This window comes from Macaca nemestrina, chromosome 16 (genome assembly GCF_043159975.1).
Source record: "Macaca nemestrina isolate mMacNem1 chromosome 16, mMacNem.hap1, whole genome shotgun sequence".
NCBI classification, from domain to species: Eukaryota; Metazoa; Chordata; class Mammalia; order Primates; family Cercopithecidae; genus Macaca; species Macaca nemestrina.
This window is the reverse complement of record NC_092140.1, coordinates 1,057,976-1,083,664: the sequence shown is the minus strand read 5'-3', so window position 1 is coordinate 1,083,664 and position 25,689 is coordinate 1,057,976. Positions and strand designations below refer to the sequence as shown.

Sequence of the window (25,689 nt, the reverse complement as noted above, 5' to 3'; positions counted from 1 at the left end):
CACCCTGCTCTTGTAAATAAAGTTTTATGGGAACACACCCACGTTAGTGTCCATGGAGTGGCTGTGACAGAGATGTCCAGCCAGACAGACCAGCTGACCCGCCAAGCCCAGCATGATTAGTGTCAGGACCTCTGCCGAAGATGCTGGCTGACCCTGGCCAGACCCCAGTTCCTAATGCCCCCACACAGGGACGGGGGCCAGTGGCGGGCCTTGATCAGGTCAGAGCTGGCTCTGCTTTCTCTTTTGTCCGAGTGACTGGGGAGTCATGCGGGGTCCTGGTGGGGTGCCAGCCTCCCTTCTTGCCAATGGGAAATGCAGGCACCCACCTCACGGTGCTGCTGAAGGAGGGGGCCCGGGACTCTCCAGAAACTTTGCTGAAGGGCCTGGGCACCCTCGAAGGCTACATTTCTTATGGGATGTGCCACCTGCCATGGCTCAGCTCCAGCTTTCTGTGAGTGGCGAGATAGAATACAGGGAGGCCACTGGCCATGGGCCTGCGACAGGGTGGGGCGAGGTGGCAGGCTCGGGCCTCCAAAGCCAGCATCACCACCCAGCGTTGATGAAAAAGACTGCATGTCTGCCATGAGCATCCTGCTGCTGGTGCACACACCACATTGGTCTCTCCATACAAACGTGCCTAGAGGCGATGTCGGAGTGTGGAGACCACAAGAGGCAGGAGTCAGACATCTAGTGCCACCAGGAAGGCCCCTCTCAGAGGACTGGGCTGTGCGTGGTGCCCACCGTGGGAGGCTACCCTGGCATTGGCACCCAGTGCCATCAGTTTGTGTAGTCGGGTGGGGCCCAGTGAGCACCTCCTGTGTGCCAGGCACAATGACGCACAATGTGTGCACACCAGGCCCAGGTGCAGGTGGCTGCGAGACGGGCAACACATCAAGGCAGACACACCGTGAGGCAGTGGCCAGCACTGTGGGTTTTAGGGGTGTTGCTCCGGCCACTACGGCATAGCAGGTAGTGATTGCCACACTGGCCAAGTTTTAGACCATTTATTCCAGGGACCCCAGAAGCAAAAATCCTGGCTGCACCTCCCGGTGACTCCCACAGCCATTGAGCGGAGACGCTCAGGGACCTGGTGACAGGAGGTTTCTGTGCTGGAGAATGAGCCCAGAAGCCCTCTCAGCCTCGGAACATTGCGGCCAGTGGTGGGCAGGTCAGGAGGGGTTTCAGACAGAGCCTGTCCCTCCAGATGGTCAGGGGAGGGCCACTCCCCACAGAAGTACATGTTGGGACCATGTGGGCACAGAAGGTTTGGGGGTGGGTGGGGCAGGTACCAGCCTGGCCTGTGGGAGACCGTGGTGCAGATGCCAAGCCCCCCCGTGACATCAGACCACCTGACACCACCCAGAGAATGGCCGTGAGCGGAAGGGCCCGCCCAGAAGCAAGCAGGGCCTTGGGGCAGAAGTCCTGGGCTCAGACCCCACACTCACTGCCGGTGGCCCCGGGCTCCGGCTTCTGTGCTCTCTAGACGTAGTTTTCTGTTCTGGAAAAATGATATTTTTATGTGATTGTGAGGACTGAGAGCTAGATGTAAACATCTGGAAACTACAAAACAAGCATGAAATGATGTTTTTATTCTTAGAACAGAAAGTCCCCGCGCCCGCGGACCTGGTGACCAATGAGGATGAGGTTCTGCGGGGCCTCTCCGGCTGCCCAGCTCTGCCTGGGGAAGGTGGGGCCAGAGTGGCTGTGTTCCCAGCGTGGTCATTCCCCTGCGTCGCCAGCGGGCCTCGGCTCCAATCAGGGGGCCTAAGCCAAGTGACAAGCAGCCGCACAACAGCCATCCCGGCCGGGCGTGGACTTTGCTCCGGCAGCCTGTCCCAGTGAGGACAGGCACACGGTACTCGGCCACACCATGGGGCGCCCACTGCACCTCGTCCTGCTCAGTGCCTTCTTGGCCAGCCTCCTGCTGCCCGGGGAAAGTCGTAAGTGCCCCCCGCCCTTCAGGCCCAAAGGCAGCCCTGGGGAGCAGGGAGGGGCGGCAGTTGGGGAAACCCTCTCATCTCCGCAGCCTGGACAGGGGGTGTCTTGGCCTCTGTCAGAGGCTGGCCTCAGATGGCTGGGCTTGGCCTTTCCAGCCGAGGGCGTCCTCAAGGCCAGCTGTGGCTCCCTGTGGCTGAGAGTCAGACGGGAGGATCAGAGGTCACAGAGACAAAAACACAAGGATGGAGTCAGCGAGAGAGAGAGGGAGAGGGAGGGAGAAACGGAGACACAGTGAGATGGGAGGCCAAAAGGCAAAGACAGAGATAGACAGGGAGACAGAGACAGAGGGAGAGGTGGGAGCAGGCAAAGACAGGACAGTTGGCCGTCTGCCACCACAGGGAGGCACAGGACGAGGGGCACAGCAGAGGAGCTCCCAGGGAAGAGGAGGCTGAGCCGAGCCAGTGCCACCACCCTGGGACTGGCTCCGCCTGGGAAGGGCTGCCTAATGCACAGCTGGACAGGTGGGAGCAGCAGGGCTGTCCAGGACCCCCAGGCCTCTCCAAAAGCAGAGGCCCAGAAAGGGCAGAAACCAGGCAAGGCTGGGGGCAGCGGAGGAAGAGGAGGCCCCTCTGGTGGGGGCATGAGAGACGGGGACCCTAGACTTGTTTGCATCCTGGATAAAGTGGACAGGCGGGGCACCAAGGGGACCCAGGCCTGGGAAGGGAGTGTGTGAGGGAGAGATGGAGCAGGGGAGACCCTCGTGGGGTGGAAAGGGGAGACTCCCGGGAAGGCTGAGTGGATCCTCAGTGCATCGCTGACCTAAACGGCCCCTCCGCCTGGTGGCCTGGAGCTCCAGTCACATCACCCGGGGGTCTTCTCCATCCCACCCTCAGTCCCCTGCCCTCCCCAGCCTCTGTCCCCTGAGCCATGTCTTCCCGTCTCCCGCACAGAACGGAACTCTTCATGGGGTACTGTGTGACTCCGTCTCGCCCAGCCTTCTCCCCGCCCCTCAGGCCACACCGCCCCGTGCAGGAGCCCACCGTGATGTGTGTGGTGTGATGAGATCAGCGCAGGTGCAACAAGGCCCTGGAAGGGCCCATGCCGTCATCGTCGACAGCAAAGCCACTCTGCAAACAGACAGATGCTTCATTGCATTGGTAGAAAATTCTGCAACCAGAATGCTCGGGGCTTCTGAGATCCTAAGCCCAGCCTGAGGCTCTGGAAGCTGCTCTGGCTTCTTGGGAGTGGAAGTTGGCAGGACTCCTCTTCCTGGGAAGAAGCAGAGGGTGGAGATGAGAGGACAGGCCAGGAGCCCACCCAGACCCACAGGAGGAAACTAGGGGAGTCACGCGGGGTCCTGGTGGAGCGCCAGCCTCCCTTCCTGCCAATGGGAAATGCAGGCGCCCACCTCACGGACCTCTGGGTCCACAGGGTCTTGACACCCTTAGCTGTGTGATGCAGACCTGACCCATGACCATGGCCTGTGGTGTCCCCGGGGGCTGGCCTGGACCCTGGGTGGACATGGTCAGCCCCAGAGAGCCAGGGCCAGGCCATCTCCCTCCCCTACTCTGCCTGAGAGACCTTGGCAGCTGCACTGTGGGGTGGGTGGGGCTGAACACAGGCCCCAGAAGGTCCTACCCAGGACCCTGCTGTGCACACTTTTGATTTTAATAAAATCGGAATGCGCACAGAATCTGCAGTTCAGCCTTTAAATGAACTCGGCTGTCCTGCCTGTCACGGAAGCTCTTCTGGGACCGTGGGACCTCAGCACTGCTTTGCTGGTACTGCTATAAGAAAAGACCATGGACCAAGTAGCTTAAAGCAACAGAAATGTTTCTCCCACAGCTCTGGAGGCTGGAAGTTCAAAATCAAGGTGTCAGTGGTGCTGGTTCCTCCAGAGGCTGGGGGAGAGTCTGCTCCGAGCCTGTCTCCTGGCCTCGGGGTGCCAGTGGCTTCAGAGCCCGTGGCTTTTGGGAGCATTGCTCCCATCGCTGCCTCCATCATCGAGTGGGGTTCTCACCATGGCTGTTTTTCTGTCTTCTTTTCTCTCAGAAAGACACCAGTCATTGGATTTAGGGCTCACCCTATCCCATAAAATGTCTTCCTAACTAAATACATCACAAAAGTTCTATTTCCAATTGAGGTCACGTTCTGAGGCTCTGGGAAAGACATGAATTTGCAGGGATGTTATTCAGCCCTGTCCTGCCACCTGTGAGTGTTTTCTGCAATCCAATGTTTTATGTTAATAAAATCAGAATATGCAGAGCACCTGCAGTGCCAGCCTTTAAACCACCGCTGTTGCACTGGCAATCATTAAAGCTACGTGGCTTCAGTTTCAGTCTTTACATTCAGCAAGTTTAAGTCCCTTCTTCATGAGTTTGGACCTTAGTGACTGAAAATTTTGCTTGCTGATAAAACTTGCTCAAATGCAGTTGCTCACTATGGAATTCACTGATGTCGCCAAAACCACAAACACAACCGTGTGCTCAAGGACTGCAATGCTTCCCACGGCTTCTGAAGAAACAAACCCACACAACAAACATCTACCATCTGGATGCTCCATATCAGAGCTCTGGAGTGTTCCATTAATTTCTGGAGACAAGTGTCTAAAATCCTTGGCACGTTTTCATTTCGTTTTGCCAATCCCATTTTATTCACATCAGAAAGTGTGGCCACGTGGCCAAGGCCTGGCCTGCTCAGTCTGAATGAAGCATTGATGCGACTCAGCCATAGCAGAAGCGCCCAGGTTCAGTCCAGAGGGCCGAGCCAGGTGTGCAGTCTTTCCTTCATTCCCTCAGCACATATTGGTTAAGTTCCGGCCGTGCTAGGCACGGGGAAACAGCTGGGACCAAACGCGCCACGTCTTTTTCCAGCGGAGGGAAGGATGAGCCTGTCAGCACGTAATGTCAGAGAGGGGTTCGGCGCTAGAAGACAAATAGCACAGTGTTAAGGGGATGGAAGAGACACGAGTTGGGGCAATGTCAGAGGGCGTGGTCAGGGAGGATCTCGCGGGGAGGGGGAGCTGGGGTTGAGCCACGTGGGTGTCTGTGGAAAGAATGTTCCAGACAGGGAGGTGACCGGTGCAAAAGTTCTGGAGTGTGAGTGTTGGGCTCAGCCAAGGTCAGCACAGAGCCCAGTGTAGCAGAGAGAGATGAATGAGGGCAGGGTTGAAGGTGGTGCGGCCTGGGAGGCCTGGCCATGGGAAGACCCTGGACTCTGTTCCAAGACCACTAGAGGCAGATTCTGGGTGGTCCTTGACTTCCTTGCATCACCCTTTCCACCCCGTACCTGCCACCTGTATCCTCCTCCCCACACAGTCCAGCTCAACCTTATAGGCAGTGTCCCACCCCCATGAGCTGGGGAGAGCTGAGCAGGTTTCAGGGAGATGGGAAAAGGCGGGAATCGGACAAGGGCTGCAAAGGAAAAGTGCATTCTTAGTGGTCAGTCAGCCTGGGGATGCTCGGGGGTGGATGCCAAGGGGAACAGAGTTGTGGCTGGCATTGCAGAACAGCGAGTTCCTCTAAGAGGTCAGAGGAGGCGCGAGGGACTGACCAGAGACAGTGAGCACGTCAGGCCCTGGTTGAGTGGGGACCAAGCCTTGTGGCAAGTCTATGAACCGTCACTGTGGCTCTAGGGCAGCAGAGAGAAAACCAGGTGTATGTCAATATGGCCACAAGGAAGGAGACCAAGGGGAAGAGAGAAGGGACCAAGAGAGGTGTTCACGTGGAAATGCATTAGAACACCGAGACCCCAACTGGAGCCCAGGAGGTCTGCAAGTCCCAGTTTGGGAAACACTAAGCCAGGCTTGGATAACTTGTCTGAGGCTGCATCCCAACACGAGAGCTAGGGGCCCCAAGGGAGATGGGCATTCCCTGCCCCCCAGCTTCCTTAGTGCCTTTTGTGGAGTGGAGGTGACATGAGGCTGCAGGTTGCAGGGAGCCAGGTGTGCAGACTTGCAGGAGCCATGTGTGGGCTGCATTTCAGAGCAAGTGCGTGGGAGTGGAGCAGACACACAGAGTAATGCGGCAGGGCCAACAAATAATAAATCTAAGCCTAGCGCTGGTGGGACAATGTCAGTGTCACTAAAAGAAATGGGGAATTTGGAAGGTAAAGTAACTGGAGGTAGGAATGAAGCCAAGATTTACTGAGCACCTTCTGTATACCAAACTCCAAACTCAACACTAGTTTACACAATCTTTAAAACAACTCGAAGAGTAGGTATTATAATTCCCATCTGCCAATAATAAATAAGTGACTAAGATGTTTTTGAAACTCAAGATTGTCTTGTTTTAAATGTTGGACATGGAGAGTTTGGAGTTCCGAGATGAGGGAAGGCATCTGTCATAGTGAGAGTTGAAAACATGGAACTCAGGACAAAAGTCAGTGCTAGAGAGATCAATTGGAAGAGTCATCTTTCTCGTAGTGAGACACTTAATTTTTCAGTGGAAAAAAGTACAGAAAAAGACTACAGAGGGCCAAGAAAAGAAACCGAGGCTATCACAATGAAAAGAGGAGGAGGAGTGGGTGAGAGACAGAGAAGACACAGGCAGAGAGATGGGGACAGCACAGCCCACAGACATACACCCTGCAAGGGACACAGACTCTCAGATCCAGGGCATTTTAACCAGCAGATCAAGACTCATTTGCCAGTCATGAAATCAACTCAGTATTAAAATTAAAAAAAAAAAAAAGTAGAATCAAATAGAACACTTTGTACTAAGTACTGTTTTTTAGGAAATACTAATAAGTACTATTTCTTGAAAGTTGGCAAGTATGTGTGTCCTGGCACTTTATAAATTGTACTTTTATAGTTTGTAATTGAAACAGCACCACCAATCCCCACATAACAAAGAGCAAAGACCTTAAAGACGAGTGGGGCCAGGCTGAAGGGGCACAGTTTGAGCCAAAGCACAGAGCAGAGTGGGCTGAAAGCACCCTGGAGAGGGAGAATTCAAGGAAGGGGGCTTGAGTGGCCAGCCTGAGCCAGCATGAGCATGTGAGGAGGCTGGTGAGCTGATTGGATGGGATGTGTCTACTTCTCCAGAGAAGGATGCGCGGGTCTAGAGCAGGTGCCTCATGTTGTACCTCATAGAGAACTGGGCGGGGGAGGGAGATAGGCATTTCCCTCCACAGTCCCCAAAGTGCCTGAGGAAAGTGTTGACTAGGAAGCCAAACTCTGTAAAATATTTGAACAGATTTATTCTGAGCCAAATGTGAGGACCATGACCCATGACACAGCCTTGGGAGGTCCTGAGAACATGTGTCCAAGGTGGTCGGGTCACAGCTTGATTTTATGTATTTTAGGGGGACAAAAGTTACATGCAGACGCTAGTCAATAAGCATAAGGTGTACACTGGTTCGTTCCAGAAAAGGGGAAGGTGGGGGCTTCCAGGTCCTAGGTGGCTTCAAAGATATTCTGATTGGCAATCAGTTGAAAGAGTTATTATCAGCTGGGCACGGTGGCTCACGCCTGTAATACCAGCACTTTGGGAGGCCAAGGCAGGCGGATCACGAGGTCAGGAGATCAAGACCATCCTGGCTAACACGGTGAACCCCCGTCTCTACTAAAAATACAAAAAAAAAAAAAAAGTTAGCCGGGCCAGGTGGCAGGCACCTGTATTCCCAGCTACTCGGGAGGCTGAGGCAGGAGAATGGCGTGAACCTGGGAGGCAGAGCTTGCAGTGAGCCAAGATCGTGCCACTGCACTCCAGCCTGGGTGACAGAGCAAGACTGTCCAAAAAAAAGAAAAAAGAAAGTTATTATCTAAAGACCTGGAATAAACAGAAAGGAGTATCTGGGTTAAGATAAGAGGTAAAGACCAAGGTTCTTGTCACGTAGATGAAGACTCACAGGTGGCCACCCTTAGAGGCAAGAGATGGCAACTGTTTCCTCTTGGACCTTTAAAAGGTGCTACACTCATGGCCAGGCACCGTGGCTCATCCTGTAATCCCAGCACTTTGGGAGGCTGAGGCGGGTGGATCACTTAAGGTCAGGAGTTCAAGACCAGCCTGGCCAACATGGTGAAACTCCATCTCTACTAAAAATACAAAAATTAGCTGGGTGTGGTGGTGCTTGCCTATATTTTCAACTACTCGGGAGGCTGAGACAGGAGACTCTCCTCCTGAGGCAAGACAATGGCTTGAACCTGGGAGGCAGAGGTTGCAGTGAGCTGAGATTATGCCACTGCACTCCAGCCTGGGTGACAGAGCAAAACACCATCTTAAAGAGAGAAAAAAAAAAGGTGCTAGACTCTTAGCTCAGAAAAAGACCTGGAAAGGTAAGGGGGTTCTCTACAGAATGTGGATTTCCCTGAAACAGCTTTGCAGGGCCATTTCAAAATATGTCAAAGAAATACAATTTGGAGTAAAATCATTTGTTTTAGGGACTGCTATATGTCATGTGGTCCTATACTAGAGAAATCAGGTTGGAAACTGGTATCTTATTGCTACAAACAATCTGGTCAGCCTTAAGGTCTCTTAATGTGAATGCTGGTCAGCTGTGCCTGAATTCCAACGGGAGAAAGAAATAATGAGGCAGGTGGGACCCACTTCCCCTCATAGCCTCAACTAGTCTTTCAGGTTCCTATGGCATTCCCTTGGCAGAGAGGAGCGGTCCACTCAGTGAGTTGGGGGCTTAGAATTTTATTTTTTATTTATTTATTTATTTTTTTTTTTTTTTGAGACGGAGTCTGGCTCTGTCTCCCAGGCTGGAGTGCAGTGGTGCGATCTCGGCTCACTGCAAGCTCCGCCCCCCGGGTTCACGCCATTCTCCTGCCTCAGCCTCCCGAGTAGCTGGGACTACAGGCGCCCGCCACCTCGCCCGGCTAATTTTCTTGTATTTTTTAGTAGAGACGGGGTTTCACCGTGTTAGCCAGGATGGTCTCGATCTCCTGACCTCGTGATCCGCCCGTCTCGGCCTCCCAAAGTGCTGGGATTACACGCTTGAGCCACCGCGCCCGGCCTAGAATTTTATTTTTGGTTTACAAGAGAGTGATCCGCCTTTTGTGATGTGGGTGTGGCAAGGGGCATCGCAGTCGGGGAGCATGGGTGAGGGGGAGCCCGGGTGAGGAGGAGTCTGGGTGAAAGGGAGCCCGGGTGAGGGGTAGCCCGGGTGAGGGGGAGCCCAGGTGAGGGGGAGCCCAGGTGAGGGGGAGTCTGGGTGAAAGGGAGCCTGGGTGAGGGGGAATCTGGGTGAGGGGGAGCCCAGGTAAGGGGGAATCTGGGTGAAAGGGAGCTCGGGTGAGGGGGAGTCTGAGGAGGAGCCCAGGTGAGGGGGAGCCCAGGTGACGGGGAGCCCGGGTGACGGGGAGCCTGGGTGAGGGGGAGCCCAGGTGAGGGGGAATCTGGGTGAAAGGAGCCCGGGTGAGAGGGAATCTGGGTGAAAGGGAGCCCAGGTGAGAGGGAGTCTGGGTGAAAGGAGCCCGGGTGAGGGGGAGCCCAGGTGAGGAGGAGCCCGGGTGAGGGGGAGCCCAGGTGAGGGGGGGCCCGGGTGAGGAGGAGCCCGGGTGAGCGGGAGCCCAGGTGAGGAGGAGCCCGGGTGAGGGGGGAGCCCGGGTGAGGGGGAGCCCAGGTGAGGGGAGTCTGGGTGAAAGGAGCCCGGGTGAGAGGGAATCTGGGTGAAAGGGAGCCCAGGTGAGAGGGAGTCTGGGTGAAAGGAGCCCGGGTGAGGGGGAGCCCGGGTGAGCAGGAGCCCGGGTGAGGAGGAGCCCGGGTGAGGGGGGAGCCCAGGTGAGGGGAGTCTGGGTGAAAGGAGCCCGGGTGAGGGGGAGTCTGGGTGAAAGGAGCCCGGGTGAGGGGGAGCCCGGGTGAGCAGGAGCCCGGGTGAGGAGGAGCCCGGGTGAGGGGGGAGCCCAGGTGAGGGGAGTCTGGGTGAAAGGAGCCCGGGTGAGGGGGAGTCTGGGTGAAAGGAGCCCGGGTGAGGGGGAGCCCAGGTGAGGGGAGTCTCGGTGAAAGGGAGCCCAGGTGAGAGGGAATCTGGGTGAAAGGGAGCCCAGGTGAGAGGGAGTCTGGGTGAAAGGAGCCCGGGTGAGGGGGAGCCCAGGTGAGGAGGAGCCCGGGTGAGGGGGAGCCCAGGTGAGGGGAGTCTGGGTGAAAGGAGCCCAGGTGAGAGGGAGTCTGGGTGAAAGGAGCCGAGGTGAGGGGAGTTTGGGTGAAAGGAGCCCAGGTGAGGGGAGTCTGGGTGAAAGGAGCCCAGGTGAGGGGACTCTGGGTGAAGGGGAACCTGGGTGAGGGCGACCGGAGCTTTTAACCCTGTCCTTCCTGCCTTCCAGTGTTCATCCGCAGGGAGCAGGCCAACAACGTCCTGGCGAGGGTCAGGAGGTCCAATTCCTTTCTTGAAGAGATGAAGAAAGGAAACCTTGAAAGGGAGTGCATGGAAGAGACCTGCTCATACGAAGAGGCCCGCGAGGTCTTCGAGGACAGCGACAAGACGGTAAGAGCTGGGGCTGGGCTGTGGGGAAGGAGCTCAGACCACAGCCCTTGGCTGGCCCAAGCTCCAAGGGACGGCCTGGAGGAAGGGGCAGCGCGCGGGGGCTTTCTGGGGCGGGGTCCGGCGAATCGAGGCCTCGGCCGAGTCCTGTCCACAGGGACATCAGTGCTGCCCCCGCGCTGACTCCTTCCCAGCGAGGACTCAGCGGGGAGGGATGCGCCCAAGTCCCTTGACGGTCACAGGGCTTCTGCCAGAGTTAAGTCCATTTAATAATAAAATGCTAACCTAAAAACCAATAATCATGGCCTCGGCCAGTGCCTCGCCGAGTTGCAGTGAGTTGAGATCGTGCCCTCCCACGCCCTCAGCCCGCCTCCGGCCTTGCCCTCCGTAGTTGCGGAGAGCCACAGCCTAGAGCGCCAGCGCGCAGGCGCACAACCTACGCCAGGCCACGAACCCAGTACTGCGCCTGCGCAGCACGAGGACTAGCACTGAGGCTGGGCCGCGAACCCAGCACTGCGCCTGCGCAGTAGGAGGAACGCGCTGACACCAGGCCGCGATTACGCAGCCGCAGCAGCTCCGCGCGGATGGCGCCAGCCCCCTCCCCCCTGACGAGGCGGGCGGGGCTGCGGTCGAACCTGGAAATGGCTGAGGGGTCTCGAATTCCTCACCCCAGGCCTCAGGAAAGGTGCCTGCAGGACAGGGCTCCGAAGCGGAAGTGGGCGGCGGTGATCCCCCACTGACAGGAATGAGCTGAAGAGAAGAAAGTAGCCTCAAGGGGGCCAAGCCGGAGCTCAGTGAGCAACAGCTAGGCCAGCCGCGGCTGGTGCCGTCAGCCACACCACTGACTATGGCCTCGAATGGAAACTCAGAGTCCCCTTACAGGTTCCCCCAGCGCAGGCCACCGCCGAAGGTTACTGGGGAAGGCCCCTGCAGCTTCCATGTGGACATCACTCACTTGCTTCATCCAGGAGTGCAGTCGCCTGCAGCCTGGGGCCACCTGACTGATGTCACCCTGAAGATCCATGCCAAAAGAGCTGGGGAAAGTTCATCTTCTGGTGACCCCCACGGACCAGGGTGAAGTTGCAATTATGGCCAGGTCTAGGAATTATAAGTCAATGAATAAACTGCCTCAGGGAGACATACTCAGAGTCCAGGAAAATCTGGGAAACAGCAAGAAGGGTGAGCTCAGCATCAGCCCTTGCAAAATTGCACGGCTGTCTCCTGGCTCACAGGTTGCCCCATCCTTACTTTAGCCTCAAAGAAAAGGAGACCCAATATTATTTGAGTACTTGGGCTTGATCCTGAGTGACTTTCTGAGAAACCAGTGTATCATCTACCCTAATATCACCACATATGTGAGAAGGTTTTTGGATGAATTGAGATTTCTAGACATTGAAACCCTCATGATGAACGTCATCCCGGGGTAGCAGGGGCTAAGCCTTTCATCACCTGCCACAACAAGCTGGGCATTAACTTGTATTTGAGAATTGCTCCAGGGCTCTACCTTAAGATGCTGGTTAGTAGCATTGACTGGATTTATGCAATTGGATGCCAGTTAAGGAATAAGAGAATGTATTTGATTTGCTACCCTACATGGTCTGTGCAGACTATCATGATCTCATTGAAATCCAAGATAAGATTATGTCAGGGATGAAGCGCATCACAGGTGGTTACAAGGTCACCCACCATCCAGATGGCTCAGAAAACCAAACTTATGGGTTGACTTCTCCTCACCCTTCTGGAGAATCAGCGTGGTAGAAGAGCTTGAAAAAGTGCTGGGTGTGATGCTATCAGAAACTAACCTCTTTGGAACTGAAGAAACTCAAAAAATTCTTGGTGATGTCTATGTAACAAAAGCTTTTGAAAGTCTTCCACCTCAGAACACATCCAGGCTCCTTGATAAGCTTGTCAAGGAGTTCCTGAAAGTGACTTACATCAGTCCCACATGTATCTGTTATCACCTGCAGATAATGAGCTCTTTGACCAAATAGATCATTCTAAGAGGGTCTCACCGAGCACTTTGAGCTATTTGTCATGAAGATAGCTGAGTGTTTCCATGCAGCAACAGCAGCAGCTGTTGACAAACAAGACAAGGCCAGTGAAGATGGTGAGGCCACATTCATAGATGAAAGCTTCTGTACAACCCTGGAATATGGGCTTCTGCCCACAGCTAGTTGGAGCATGACAATCAAATGTGTTACCATGTTTCTCACAGATTCCCACAACATCAAGGAAATATTTCTGCCTCCTGGCATGAAACTTGAAGACAAGAAAGAACGTGGCAACCACTAATAAAATGGAAACACAACATTGACACTTCTTTCTAGAAGATGTTAATTGTCTAAGTTGTGTGACTCAGATATCTTTGCATTTCTGCAAAAGATCAAGGTCTACTCTAATTCTTCAATTAAGAATTCCTTTTTATTCCTTGTTAGCAAATAGATGATTTTTCTCTAATAGAAAAAAATTAGAATTTTCAGAACTATTTTCAACTACTCCTTATATATTCCTTATATATACATGTATTTTTTCCCACTGGTAGAATTTTTCTTAAATAATGCTGATCCAAGTTTATGTTTCACTCAGCATCATTTCTCAGACACTCTTCTTTACTTCTATATAGCTACCCTATAGCTAAGCTATATTTTATTGTATGATGCATTTACTCCTCTCAGAGTTTGGCCATATAAGTTATTTCTAAATATTGCTATTAGGAAAACACATATGCATGCATTTCTTCTAGATTATCACCTAAGAACGGCTTCTCCAGAGTCAGATGGCTGAATTAAAGGTTATCAACAAGTTCCAATTCCAGATAAGATGAAGAAAGCACATTCCACACTGCCTCTCCCACTGAGTGTAGCTCCAAAACATGGAGAGAATGCACGCAGCAGCTATTTGAGGACCCTAAAAAGTAAATCACAGTGTATTGAGGAATAATATTAGAATTAGATGTATGATATGATACAACTGACTGTGAGTTTATCACTTTCTCCTCCAGTCTTCCAGACATTGCTTGACCTGAATCTAACGGACATTTATAGGATTTTCAACAATAGCGAAGTATGCTTTCTTTCCACATATGGAAAATTCCTCAAGGTAGACTATATCCTGTGTCTTAAAGCATACCTCAATAAAAAGATTGAACTCACATAAAGTACGTTTTCTGACCATAATGGAATTAAACTAAAAATTACTAACAGAAAAATAACTGGAAACTTCCCTAAGTACTTGGAAATTAATCCACACATGTATAAATAATCTGTGAGTCAAAGAGAACATTTTAAGGGAAGTAAGAAAGTATTTTGAGCGGAACAAAAATGAATATGTAACATAAAATCTGTGGGATGCAGCTAAAAAAGCAGTGTTTCAAGGGAAATTTATAGCATTAAACGCTCATATGGGAAAAGAAAGAAGGTCTCAAATTGTTCTACTTTAATAAACTAGAAAAAAAAAACCAAAAGGAAATTGAAAAAGCAGAAATCAAAGAAATTGAAAACAAAAATAATAGGCAAAATTAATAAGCTGATGAAACTCAAACAAAATTGACAGGAAAAAAAACAAGAAAAAGGACTTATGTTGGAAATGGAAGAGAGGGGACATCACTACAGAAACTGCAGATGTTAAATGTATAATAAGAAAATACTTTGAACAATTCTGCACATATAAATTTGGATGAGATTTGAACAACTTGGATGAAATGAAACTATTCTTCAACACCACAAGCCACCAAAACATACACAAGATGAAATAGATAACTGCCAACTCAATTCTTAATTTAAAACCTTCTGAAAAAGTAATGTTCAGGTACAGATGGTTTCACTGGTAGAATTTTACCACACATTTCAAAAAGAACACCAACTCTATACAATTCTTCTAGAAAATAGAAGAGGGAACACTTCTCAGTTTGTTTTAGGCCAGCATTACCCTGATGTCAAAACCAGACAAATATTGAAAATGAAAACCACCCTACGTAACAATATCTCTCATGAACCTAGACATGAAAATCCTCAACAAAATATTAGCAAACAGTGCAGCAATATATTTTTAAAATAATAATATACCATGACCAAGTGAGTTTATCTGGGGCACACATGCCTGGCTCAATATTTAAAAATAATTATGTAATACACCATATAAACAAAGGAGAACATCTACATAATCATGTCAATTGATGCAACAAAGAAATCTGGCAAAATTTAACATCCATTTATGATGGATAAAGAAACCTATCAGCAGAATATGAATAGGAGGGAATTTTATCAACATAATAAAGTTCATCTACAAAGAATCTACAGTTGATATTATACTTAAAGGTGAAAACTGAATGTTTTGTCCCTGAGACTGGGAATAACACAAGAATGTCCATTCCCAACACTCCTGATCTAACATTATACTGGAAGCCCTAGCTCTAAAGAAGACCTTCAATCAGTCAAGAAAAAGAAATAAAGTTATCACTATTTGAAGATGACATGATCATGTATATAGAAAATCCTAAAGAATGTGAAAGGGAAAAAAGCTTGTTTTAGTCCACTCTCATGCTGCTGTGAAGAACTACCTGAGACTGGGTAATTTATAAAGGAAAAAAGATTTAATTGACTTATAGTTCCACATAGTTAAGGAGACCTCAGTAAACTTACAATTATGGCAGAAAAGGAAGCAAATGCATTCTTCTTCACATGGCTATAGGAGGGAGAAGAATGAGAGCCAAGCAAAGGGGGAATCCTCTTAAAAAAAAAAATCAGATCTCATGAGAACATACTATCACGAGAACAGCATGGGAGAACCACCCTCATGATTCAGTTACCTCCCGCTGGGTCCCTCCCACTACACATGGGGATTATGGGAATTATAATTCAAGATGAGATTTGGGTGGGGACACAGCCAAACCATATCAATGCTCCTAAAATTTACAATGAGTGTAATAGGTCACAGAATACAAAGTCACCACACATATTTTAATATTTTTATGTAGTAGCAATGTACAGTTAGTTGTAAGCCAAAAATTTTTAAATGCCATTTACAATTGCTTCAAAGAAAATTATATACTTATATGTAAAGCTAATAAAACATATAAAGGATCTTTATCCCAAAATCTACAAAATTCCAATGAACATATTTAAACAGACCTAAATAAATAGAGACACATACAATGTTCATGGATTGAAAGACTCAACATATTAAGATATCAATTTCTGCTAATTTGATCTATAAATGCAATACACTGCCAATCAAAATTTAGTCAATAGAGGCAAGCTGATTATAAAATTTATATGGAAAGGTAAAGGAACTAGAATGGCTAAAACAATTTTCAAAAGGAAGAATAAAATTGGAGGAGCCACACTACCTGATTTTAAGACTTATTGTAAAGCTACATTAATTGCAGAGGTATTAATGGGTGGTATTGGTAAAGGAACAGACACATAGCTCAGTAGAACAGAATAGTGAGTTCAGGCGTAAGAGACGGTGAAACCCCATCTCTACTAAAAATACAAAAAATTAGCCAGGCGTGGTGGCAGACGCCTGTAGTCCCAGCTACTCGGGTGGCTGAGGCAGGAGAATGGTGGGAACCCGGGGGGTGGAGGTTGCAGTGAGCCGAGATTGTGCCACTGCACTCCAGCCTGGGCGACAGAGCAAGACTCTGTCTCAAAAAAAAAAAAAAAAAAAAATCTCACCCTTAATACTATTACATTGTTGATTAAATTTTAACATATGTATGGGGGGCATGTTGAGACCACAGCAGTGTTAGAACAATTATATATTTATATGCAAAAAAAGAACCTGGGCCGGGTGCAATGGCTCAAGCCTGTAATCCCAGCACTTTGGGAGGCCGAGGCGGGTGGATCACGAAGTCAGGAGATCGAGACCATCCTGGCTAACATGGTGAAACCCCGTCTCTAAAAATACAAAAAACTAGCCGGGCGTGGTGGCGGGCACCTGTGGTCCCAGCTACTCAGAAGCTGAGGCAGGAGAATGGTGTAAACCCGGGAGGCGGAGCTTGCAGTGAGCCGAGATTGCGCCACTGCACTCCAGCCTGGGTGACACAGCGAGACTCTGTCTCAAAAAAAAAAAAAAAAAAAGAACCTGACCTAAACTTCAAAAATTAACACAAAATAGATAATAGATCCAAAGATAAAATACAAAACTATAAAACTTTTAGGACAAAATACAACAAAATTTATGACATGGAGCTAGGCAAAAATTCTTAGACATGACACCAAAAGAATGATTAATAAAAGAAAAACATAATAAATTGGATTTTATCAAAATTAAAAACTTTTGCACTTCAAAAATAAACTGTTGTTAAGAGGATGAAAACAGAAGCTACAAACTAAGAGAAAATGTTTGCAAATCACATATCCAACAAAGGAATCATATTCAGAATATATAAAGAAATCTTACAGCTTGAAAGAAGAAAATAAACACCCAGTTAAACAATGAACAAAAGACCTTAACAGCCACCTCACCAAAGAGGATATATGGATAGAAAATAAACATGTGAGAATATACTCAACATTATAAGCTATTACAGAAATGCAAATAAAAACCACAATGAAAATGACTACATACTTATAGAATAAAAAACACTGACATATAACAGTGCTGGTTAAGATACGGAGAAAGCAGAACTTTGATACACTGCTCGTGGGAATGCAAAATGGCACGGCCACTTTGAAAAGGAGTTTGACAGTTTCTTATAAAGTTATATGAAGTTACCACATGACTCAGCAATCCCATTTCTGGGCATTTACCCTAGAGAAATGAAAACTTATTTCCACATAAAATCCTGTATATCAATGTATATAGCAACTCTAGTCTTTTTTTTTTTTTTTAATTTTTATTTTTTGAGACAGAGTCTTGTTGCCCAAGCTGGGGTGCAGTGGCATAGTCTCGGCTCACTACAACCTCTTCCTCTCAGGTTCAAGCGATTCTCCTGCCTCAGCCTCCCAAGCAGCTGGGATTACAGGTGTGTGTCACCATGCCAGGCTAATTCTTGTGTTTTTAGTAGAGATGGGGTTTCACCATGTTGGCCTGGCTGGTCTCAAACTCCTGACCTCAAATGATCCACCCACCTCAGCCTCCCAAAATGCTGGGATTACAGGTGTGAGGCACCACGCCTGGCCAGCAACTCTATTCCTAATTGCCAAAAGCTGGAAGTAAGATAAATGTCTTTTGCAGGGTGTAGCCATACAATATAATAGTTGTCAGTAACAACAAGTAAGAAACTATTGATACAACAATAACTTGGATGAATTTCAAAGGCTTTGTATTGAATGAAAAGCTAGTTTCACAAGGTCCTGTAATATACACTTTCATTTACATGACATTCTCAATAAGTCGTTATCATTGTGATGAAGAGTAGATTAGTGGTGGGGCAGGGCTTGCCAAGGATTGGCAGGTGGGGGAGATGGCATGGGGAATTTTTGGGGGAGGATGGACCTGTTCTGCATCCTGATGATGCTGGTGGCTACACAAGTCTCTCCATGTGTTGAAATTCACAGAAGTGTACACCAAAACATTGGTTTTACTATGTGAGAATTTTTTAAATAAAAAAGTAAAAAGATAGTGTATTTGCTTCCTAGGGCAACCATAACAAAGCACTACAAACACCTTAAAGTAACAGGCAGTTTTTGTTGCAGCTTTGGAGACAAGCCTGAAATTAAGGTGTCGGCAGTGTTCATTCCTTCTGGAGGGTCTAAGAGAGTCTCTGTCCCAGGCGCTCTGCTCACTTCCAGGGGCACCCAGCAATCGTGGGCATCCTTGGGTTGCAGACGCATCGCTCCAGTCTCTGCCTTCATCTTCGCATGGCCTTCTCTCTCTTGTGCCTCTGCGTGACTTTTTCTGTCTCTTATAAGGACGTTCTCCCTGATTTAGGGCCCACACTGAGCCAGCATGATCTCATCTACAGCCTTGGCTTAGTTACATCTGCAAAGACCTGATTTCCAATTAAGGTTATATTCTGAGGCTGCAGGTGGACCTGAATTAACAGGGAAGGACACTATTCAACCACCTGTAGGGAGTTAAAAAACAGTAAGACTATGGACGTTTTTTAGTGTAATCTAGGTTCTTGATGACCTGTTTTAAGCTAATCAGCAATGAGTATTTTTCAACTAACGTAATGACTATTGACAAGCATGTGACCCTTATCTGAATGTTTAGCTCAGGCATAGCAACTAAAAACCATCCATTGACCAGCTCAGGAGTAGCAAACAGAGCAAGCCATTTTTGGTGCAACCCCTTTCTAGGTAATTAACTTGAAAATATTTTCTTTTTTTTATTATTTTTTTTTTTTTGAGATAGAGTCTCCCTCTGTTGCCCAGGCTGGAGTGCAGTGGCCGGATCTCAGCTCACTGCAAGCTCCGCCTCCCGGGTTCACACCATTCTCCTGCCTCAGCCTCCCAAGTAGCTGGGACTACAGGCGCCCACCACCTCGCCCGGCTAGTTTTTTGTATTTTTTAGTAGAGACGGGGTTTCACCGTGTTAGCCAGGATGGTCTCGATCTCCTGACCTCGTGATCCGCCTGTCTCGGCCTCCCAAAGTGCTGGGATTACAGGCTTGAGCCACCGCACCCAGCCGAAAATATTTTCAATATTCAACAAAGATGGTTCATTTAAGATGACTGAAACCACATCTTCACAGACGCAGAAGATCTGAATAGCTTTCCTCTTTAGACTGCACAGTTCTTGAACAATTCATTCCTGAAAGTGACTTCTGTTGGGGAAAATATCCTATTCAGCTTGAGTCACTTAATTATGGTTGTTATTGGTATAAAATGTCTCTGTTTTCCCTAATATATTTTTAAATCTCTTTTTTCCTTGTAGAATGAATTCTGGAATAAATACAAAGGTCAGTATTTTTTCTGTTTTAATCTTAAGTGAGAGGGGTTCATTAGGACATTTGAATTTTGAACATATTTCCTGAATTTCCTTTCGGCTTTTGTTTAAATTTTACTCATTTAAGACTTTTTCACTCGGAGTGTTTCCATAATAGTTATTGTAAAAGAGTTTTTATAGTAATTTTATACTAATCCTAGTTTTGTTATTGAATTAGAGATATATATTTAAATCAGTTCATTCTCATTTGAGGATACCAAATTCCATGATAACTTTTCTAAAATACATGTGTATTCGGTAAAAGCAAAAAACAGAGTATGAAAGATTAGATTCCCGACTAAGGTAACCACCTTCATTTCATGCTTAATAGCATCTGAAATGGCATCAGTCATGACTACCTGGTAACAGTATTCACATTTCTCAGAATGACAACTGGGCCTATCTCTAACTTAGATTATGTAAATCCTCCAAGAAATGGGAAGCCCCACGTTAGTGTGTGCCCTTCTCATTTTGCCCCAGGATTATTTGGAAAGAGGAACCCTAACCTCCTTTCCCATCAAGGCCCAGCCCAGAAATGAGCATCAGGCTTTCACCTTTCCTCCATCCTTCCCGCTGGTCCCTGTGGTCACCTCTGACTGTAAACACACTGCAAAACACTGGCAAAAAATCGAAAAGCCGGGCCAGTGATCCACCTAGATAAAGGCATCACGTACACATGGCCACAAAAGGGAGTGGATCAAATAAAGTCCAAAGAGGAGGAGTTGTTTACAGAGAAACGGGAAGCCTTTTCCAGTTATCTGAACAGCAGTGCCAAGGTTAGCACAGCAAAGCTGTTTCCATGATGCCGGAAACAGCTCGCAGACTCCAGTTTCGAAATCCTCTCTTTGCAGATGGCGACCAGTGTGAGACCAGTCCTTGCCAGAACGAGGGCAAATGTAGAGACGGCCTTGGGGAATACACCTGCACCTGTTTAGAAGGATTCGAAGGCAAAAACTGTGAATTGTGTAGGTTCCTCTGCTTGGTATACCTTCAGATCATACTCCCCTGAAGAGTAGCAGGTGGGACGGGGGAAGAAGTGAAAATGCCTAATGAAACAATCTTAAGTCATTTCTGATTTACAAAGTCTGGGCTTTATTACACTGTGCCACTATAGCAATAGAAAAAGAAAAGCCCCAACATGTCCCCCAAATGACTCGGTTTGGGGGTATGATGAGAGACACAGTCACTTCTCTGCTCCTCCAAGAGAGACTGTAGAACATGGAAGAAGCGTATGATCCATTCATGTGTAAACAAGAGCAGACTCTGTTTTCTTTAAGGCCAAGTGCATTGCCCTGTTATTCCTGCTCCTGTTATTCCAGGAGTGATTCTAAATCACCTCTTATTTATGTGTGTGGATGCAGGTGTCAATATTTGTGAATATTTGTGATTGTCCAATTATAAAAACTTGATACATTTAATTAGTTCTACACGGAAAAATCACTAAGTACTTTCTCTAATGTGGTGGTTAATTTTTAAATAAAAAGTTAGGCTACCATTAGATCAATTTTCCCTCAGGAAAAAGATTTGCGTTTCTTTTAAAGTACTTAATTGATCATCTTTATACCATGTTCTTAGATTGGATTACTTTTGAATTTTCCCTGATGGGAATATTAATTATGCATCATTTCATTGTAAGTCCAGAGCGCCTCCCTGGAACACCATTTGGTAACTTACGAGGCATAACTGTGCTCGGGCTCCCAGGGCTATTATGAACGTTTTCCAAGATTCCATGCATGTTGATCTTTGCACTGTGATTACTTTTTCATCAAAACCCACACAGAGCGATGTGGAGTCACCGTAATGTGAGTGCTACGGGGCAGGGGGCGCCAGCAAGCCCGGAGGTGTGAGGGGCAGGTCCCTGGAGCCTGGCGTCTGCCACGGAAGCCAGGCTCCACCAGGCACGGCACCACGAACTCCCTGTGACCCGCGAGGTTGCCCTTCGAGGCAAGTGTGCCTGTTGCCTGGCTCTGGCCCTTTGCTCAACCCAATGGCCGCTTTGTGGCTGACAGGCAAGTGGATGTGGCTGTCACCCTCGGGCCAGCCCAGCCTCCGTTTCCCCAGCTGTCCCCAGAGTCAATGTGCCTCTCCTTTGCAGTCACACGGAAGCTCTGCAGCCTGGACAACGGAGACTGTGACCAGTTCTGCCACGAGGAGCAGAACTCGGTGGTGTGCTCCTGCGCCAGGGGGTACACCCTGGCCGACAACGGCAAGGCCTGCATTCCCACAGGTAGGAGGCACGTTGGGCCACAGCCACCAGCTGCCGCCGGGCCGGGCCAGGGAGGACAAGCCCATGCCGGTGGGCATGTTCTGGGTGGGCCTGGCAGGTAACAGCGGCACCAACCGGACAGCACTGAGCCCTGGGCTCTGGGCCCAAGTGGTTCAAACATGAAGACCATGAGGTTTGGAAATAGACCCATTATTTCTGTAAGCCAGATGTGCTGTTTAACCTCAGCTTCCCCATCTGACAAATGGGACCAACACTATTGCCTGACTGCTTGGGTGATCCCTGGAGCACTCTACACGATGCCTGCCTGGCCCACCACAGGCCCTCAGTCTGCGTTAGGACTGTGGGGGATCCAGTGCAAGGGTTCAAAGCACCAGGGCAGGCGAAGGGCAGAGCTGGCCCAAGGAACTGGAGCTAAGGTGCGGGGCTGGGGTGGGAGGCAGAGGACGCTCAGGCTCTGAGCTCCTTTTACCAGGACCAGTGTTAATTGAACTTAGTTTTTCTTTTCCTTGATGAATGTGGACAATAAGCGGCCAGAGGGCAGTGAGCACAGGACAGGCCGGGGACTGGGCAGGGTGGGGACGAGCCTCCCTGTCCTCACCCCGTGGGCATCGCCTACGCTGGGCTTGCCTGGCTGCGGGCACTTCCGCACGGCCAGCACAGGTGGGGCCCCCGAAGGCAGGGCCTAGATGTCACAGCTGCACCTTGCACAGTGACCCCACTCCCACTCATAGCCGGCTCGACCCACAGCGTCGGCCTCACCCAGGGGCACATTCAAAGTGCAGAGTCCCAGGCCCGCCTTTTCAAGAGCCTGGTGACCCAGCTTACCTTCCGGCTTCAGGTGCGGCTCAGCCCCTAGACTGTGTCCTGCCCCCGGCTGCCATGACTGTCCCCTCCAGACACAGGTCACTCCCGAGTGTTCTGTCACTCCTTCTTTCATATCCTTCTTACTGAAAACAATTTACTTCCAAAGATGAGTGATGAAGAAAAGACCGGGTTCCAGATGCATCCTTCAAGCACTGCTTCAATTCTATGCCTGAAATCTCTCAGCAAGCGAAAGACACCGTGGCTGACCTTGCTACTGGCAATGACATTCAAGCTTAAGCTGGTTAAAAAATATTTTTTTTTTTTTTTTTGAGACGGAGTCTCACGCTGTTGCCCAGGCTGGAGTGCAGTGGCGCGATCTCGGCTCACTGCAAGCTCCGCCTCCTGGGTTCACGCCATTCTCCTGCCTCAGCCTCCTGAGTAGCTGGGACTACAGGTGCCCGCCACCGCGCCCGGCTAATTTTTTGTATTTTTAGTAGAGACGGGGTTTCACTGTGGTCTCGATCTCCTGACCTTGTGATCCGCCCGCCTCGGCCTACCAAAGTGCTGGGATTACAGGCTTGAGCCACCGCGCCCGGCCAAAAATATTTTAACTGAAGTCATTTCTTGACATACATGCGAATATTTTTTAATTCTAGAAATAATCACAAATCCATTTAAAACCAAGGGTGGGCCGGGCACGGTGGCTCACGCCTGTAATCCCAGCACTTTGGGAGGCCAAGGTGGGTGGATCACCTGAGGTCAGGAGTTCAAGACCAGCCTGGCCAGCATGGTGAAACACTGTCGCTACAAAAAACACAAAAACTTAGCTGGGTGTGGTGGCACATGCCTGTAATCCCAGCTACTCGGGAGGCTGAGGCAGGAGAATTGCTTATACAAAAGGAAGCTTCCTAACATGTAGCATGGCCTCTGAAAACTTTTTTTTCCTCAGTGTTTCATTAGGAAAAGTTTTCCAACACACAGCACACTGGAATGAATTTCGCAGGGAGCCGCACACGCCCAGCACCTGGGTTCTCCCGTCGGCGTCCTCTGGCCAGATGCATTCATCCCATTTTGCCCAGCCCCTTTGGCTCTGTCCATCCGTCAAGCTTTCTTGACTTCTTGGTGCATTTCCAGGCTAATCGCAGACGCCCACACTCCCCTCGCTGCCTGGGCTGCTGCCTGGGGTCCAGTGTTCACAGGCTGTCACGTGAGGGGAGGCCAACGCTCGGACGGCTGCACTCATCCGTGGACCCGACCCCTGCCGATGTGGCGCCTTGCCCCGCAGGCCCACTGCCCCTCCGGGTGCCCCCGTGCTCTGCCTCCTGGCTCTCTGACTCTCCACTAGGGTGAGCCGTGCAGGGTGTGGGGAGCCTCTCTCTGTGCTGAAGGCCCCGGCCGTCCTTTCTTTCAGGACCCTACCCCTGTGGGAAACAGACCCTGGAACGCAGGAAGAGGTCAGCTGCCCAGGCCACCAACAGCAGCGGGGAAGCCCCCGACAACATCATATGGAAGCCGGATGACGCAGCCGACCTGGACGCCACCGAGAACCCCTTTGACCTGCTTGACTTCAACCAGACGCAGCCCGAGAGGGGCGACAACAACCTCATCAGGATCGTGGGCGGCCGGGAATGCGAGAACGGGGAGTGTCCCTGGCAGGTAACAGTGGGACGGCCCCTCGGGCCTGCTGGACGGACCACCTGTCCCGCTGTGCACCTCGGGGGGGCCAGCCCGACATTCGGAATAGCAATCTGGGAAGGCACCGTTCCGCACTAGGACAGAGGGTCTCCGCCACCCAAGTCTACCTGTCTGTCGCCTCCCTCTGGGCAGCCAAGGAGGCTGTAAGCTCCACAGGGAAGTGGCTGGGGCTGAGGGAGAGGCTGGGCCCGGGTAACGTCCGCCTCACCCCCATCCCACTGGGCATTTCCGTGGCTACCCGTGGTGTGCCCAGGATGATGCTGTCCTGTGAAACAGAAAAGAGGGAGAAGGCGCAGTCAGGCACTCAAGTGTCCTCAAACCTCCCCTATACCAGGAGACAGGGCTAAGGCCAGGGAACAGCCCACGGCAGGGGCGTCAGCAGGCGAGAGGATGGCGCGGGGGTGGACGAGGCCTAAAGCCAGGGAACAGCCCACGGCAGGGCGTCAGCAGGCGAGAGGACGGCGCGGGGGTGGACGAGGCCTAAAGCCAGGGAACAGCCCACGGCAGGGGCGTCAGTGGGGGTGGACGAGGCCTAAAGCCAGGGAACAGCCCACGGCAGGGCGTCAGCAGGCGAGAGGACGGCGCGGGGGTGGGCGAGGTCTCCATCCGCTCTTCTGTTTGACGGGAGGCAAGAAGAGTCGGTGTCCTCGCTTCATGTCTAATTTTGGATTTTTTTTTTTTTTTTTTTTTGAGACGGAGTCTCACGCTGTTGCCCAGGCTGGAGTGCAGTGGCGCGATCTCGGCTCACTGCAAGCTCCGCCTCCCGGGTTCCCGCCATTCTCCTGCCTCAGCCTCCTGAGTAGCTGGGACTACAGGCGCCCGCCACCGCGCCCGGCTAATTTTTTGTATTTTTAGTAGAGACGGGGTTTCACTGTGGTCTCGATCTCCTGACCTTGTGATCCGCCCGCCTCGGCCTCCCAAAGTGCTGGGATTACAGGCTTGAGCCACCGCGCCCGGCCTAGACTGGGGTAACTTATAAAGAAAAAGAGGTTGAATGAACTCACAGTTCCACATGCCTGGGGAGGCCTCACAATCACCGTGGAAGGCGCAAGGCATGTCTTACATGGCAGCAGCAAGACAGAGAATGAGAGAACAAGCAAAAGGGGTTTCCCCTTATAAAACCATCAGTTCTCGTGAGACTTACTCACTTCCACCAGAACAGCGTGGGGAAACTGCCCCCACGATTCAGTTACCTCCCACTGGGTCCCTCCCACAACACATGGAAAATACGGGAGCTACCCTTCGAGACGAGATTTGGGTGGGGACACAGCCAAAGCATGTCGCTGGGCATCCTGTATTTTCTCTGGCAACCCTCACTTGGACTTGAATTTTCAATGCCCAAAACCAGAATGTTCTCTCCTACAAGCAAGAATCTCAGAGCTGCCAGCGCCCCCATGAACTCCCACAGGCCTTCCTCCACCCCAGGCCTTCCTCCACCCCAGGCCATGTGGCTGGTGAGCCTCTGTCTAATTATAAAGAGCCAAGCGAGAGAGAGAGGGATGCACTGAGGCGGCTCTGCGACGCATGTTTGTTGAGGGCTTTCTGCGTGTTGGGCACTGAGCCAGGCGCTGGGTAGGTGGGATATGAAACCATGAAACCCCTCTCTGACTGACACACAGAAATCTAAACCTAGTTAGGGAGCTGAGACCCAAATCCTCCCAATCCCAGGCACTATGTGGTTGGGGCAAGAACCTCAATGCAGGAGACCCCACTGAGGATGAGCAG

The 25,689-nt window shown here is 50.2% G+C and overlaps 1 protein-coding gene and 1 long non-coding RNA gene across 2 annotated transcripts in view; one reads left to right on the top strand and one right to left on the bottom strand.

Annotated features, from left to right (window-relative positions):
• Positions 1–1,751: 1,751 nt before the first annotated feature.
• Positions 1,752–25,689, top strand: part of LOC105485262 (coagulation factor X) — a 27,017-nt gene continuing 3,079 nt past the window's right edge. Inside the window, exons 1-6 of the mRNA XM_011747514.3 lie at positions 1,752–1,940; positions 10,208–10,368; positions 19,188–19,212; positions 20,090–20,203; positions 21,334–21,465; positions 23,681–23,925. Of these exons, the coding sequence (XP_011745816.2) occupies positions 1,871–1,940; positions 10,208–10,368; positions 19,188–19,212; positions 20,090–20,203; positions 21,334–21,465; positions 23,681–23,925 (747 nt within the window). The 5' untranslated portion in view covers positions 1,752–1,870. The remainder of the gene's footprint in view (positions 1,941–10,207; positions 10,369–19,187; positions 19,213–20,089; positions 20,204–21,333; positions 21,466–23,680; positions 23,926–25,689) is intronic.
• On the bottom strand, positions 4,388–10,844 carry LOC139359042 (uncharacterized). The gene is made up of 3 exons (XR_011614562.1): positions 10,651–10,844; positions 10,159–10,269; positions 4,388–4,862 (listed from the first exon to the last, which is right to left on the bottom strand). It is a non-coding gene; the product is annotated as an uncharacterized lncRNA (long non-coding RNA).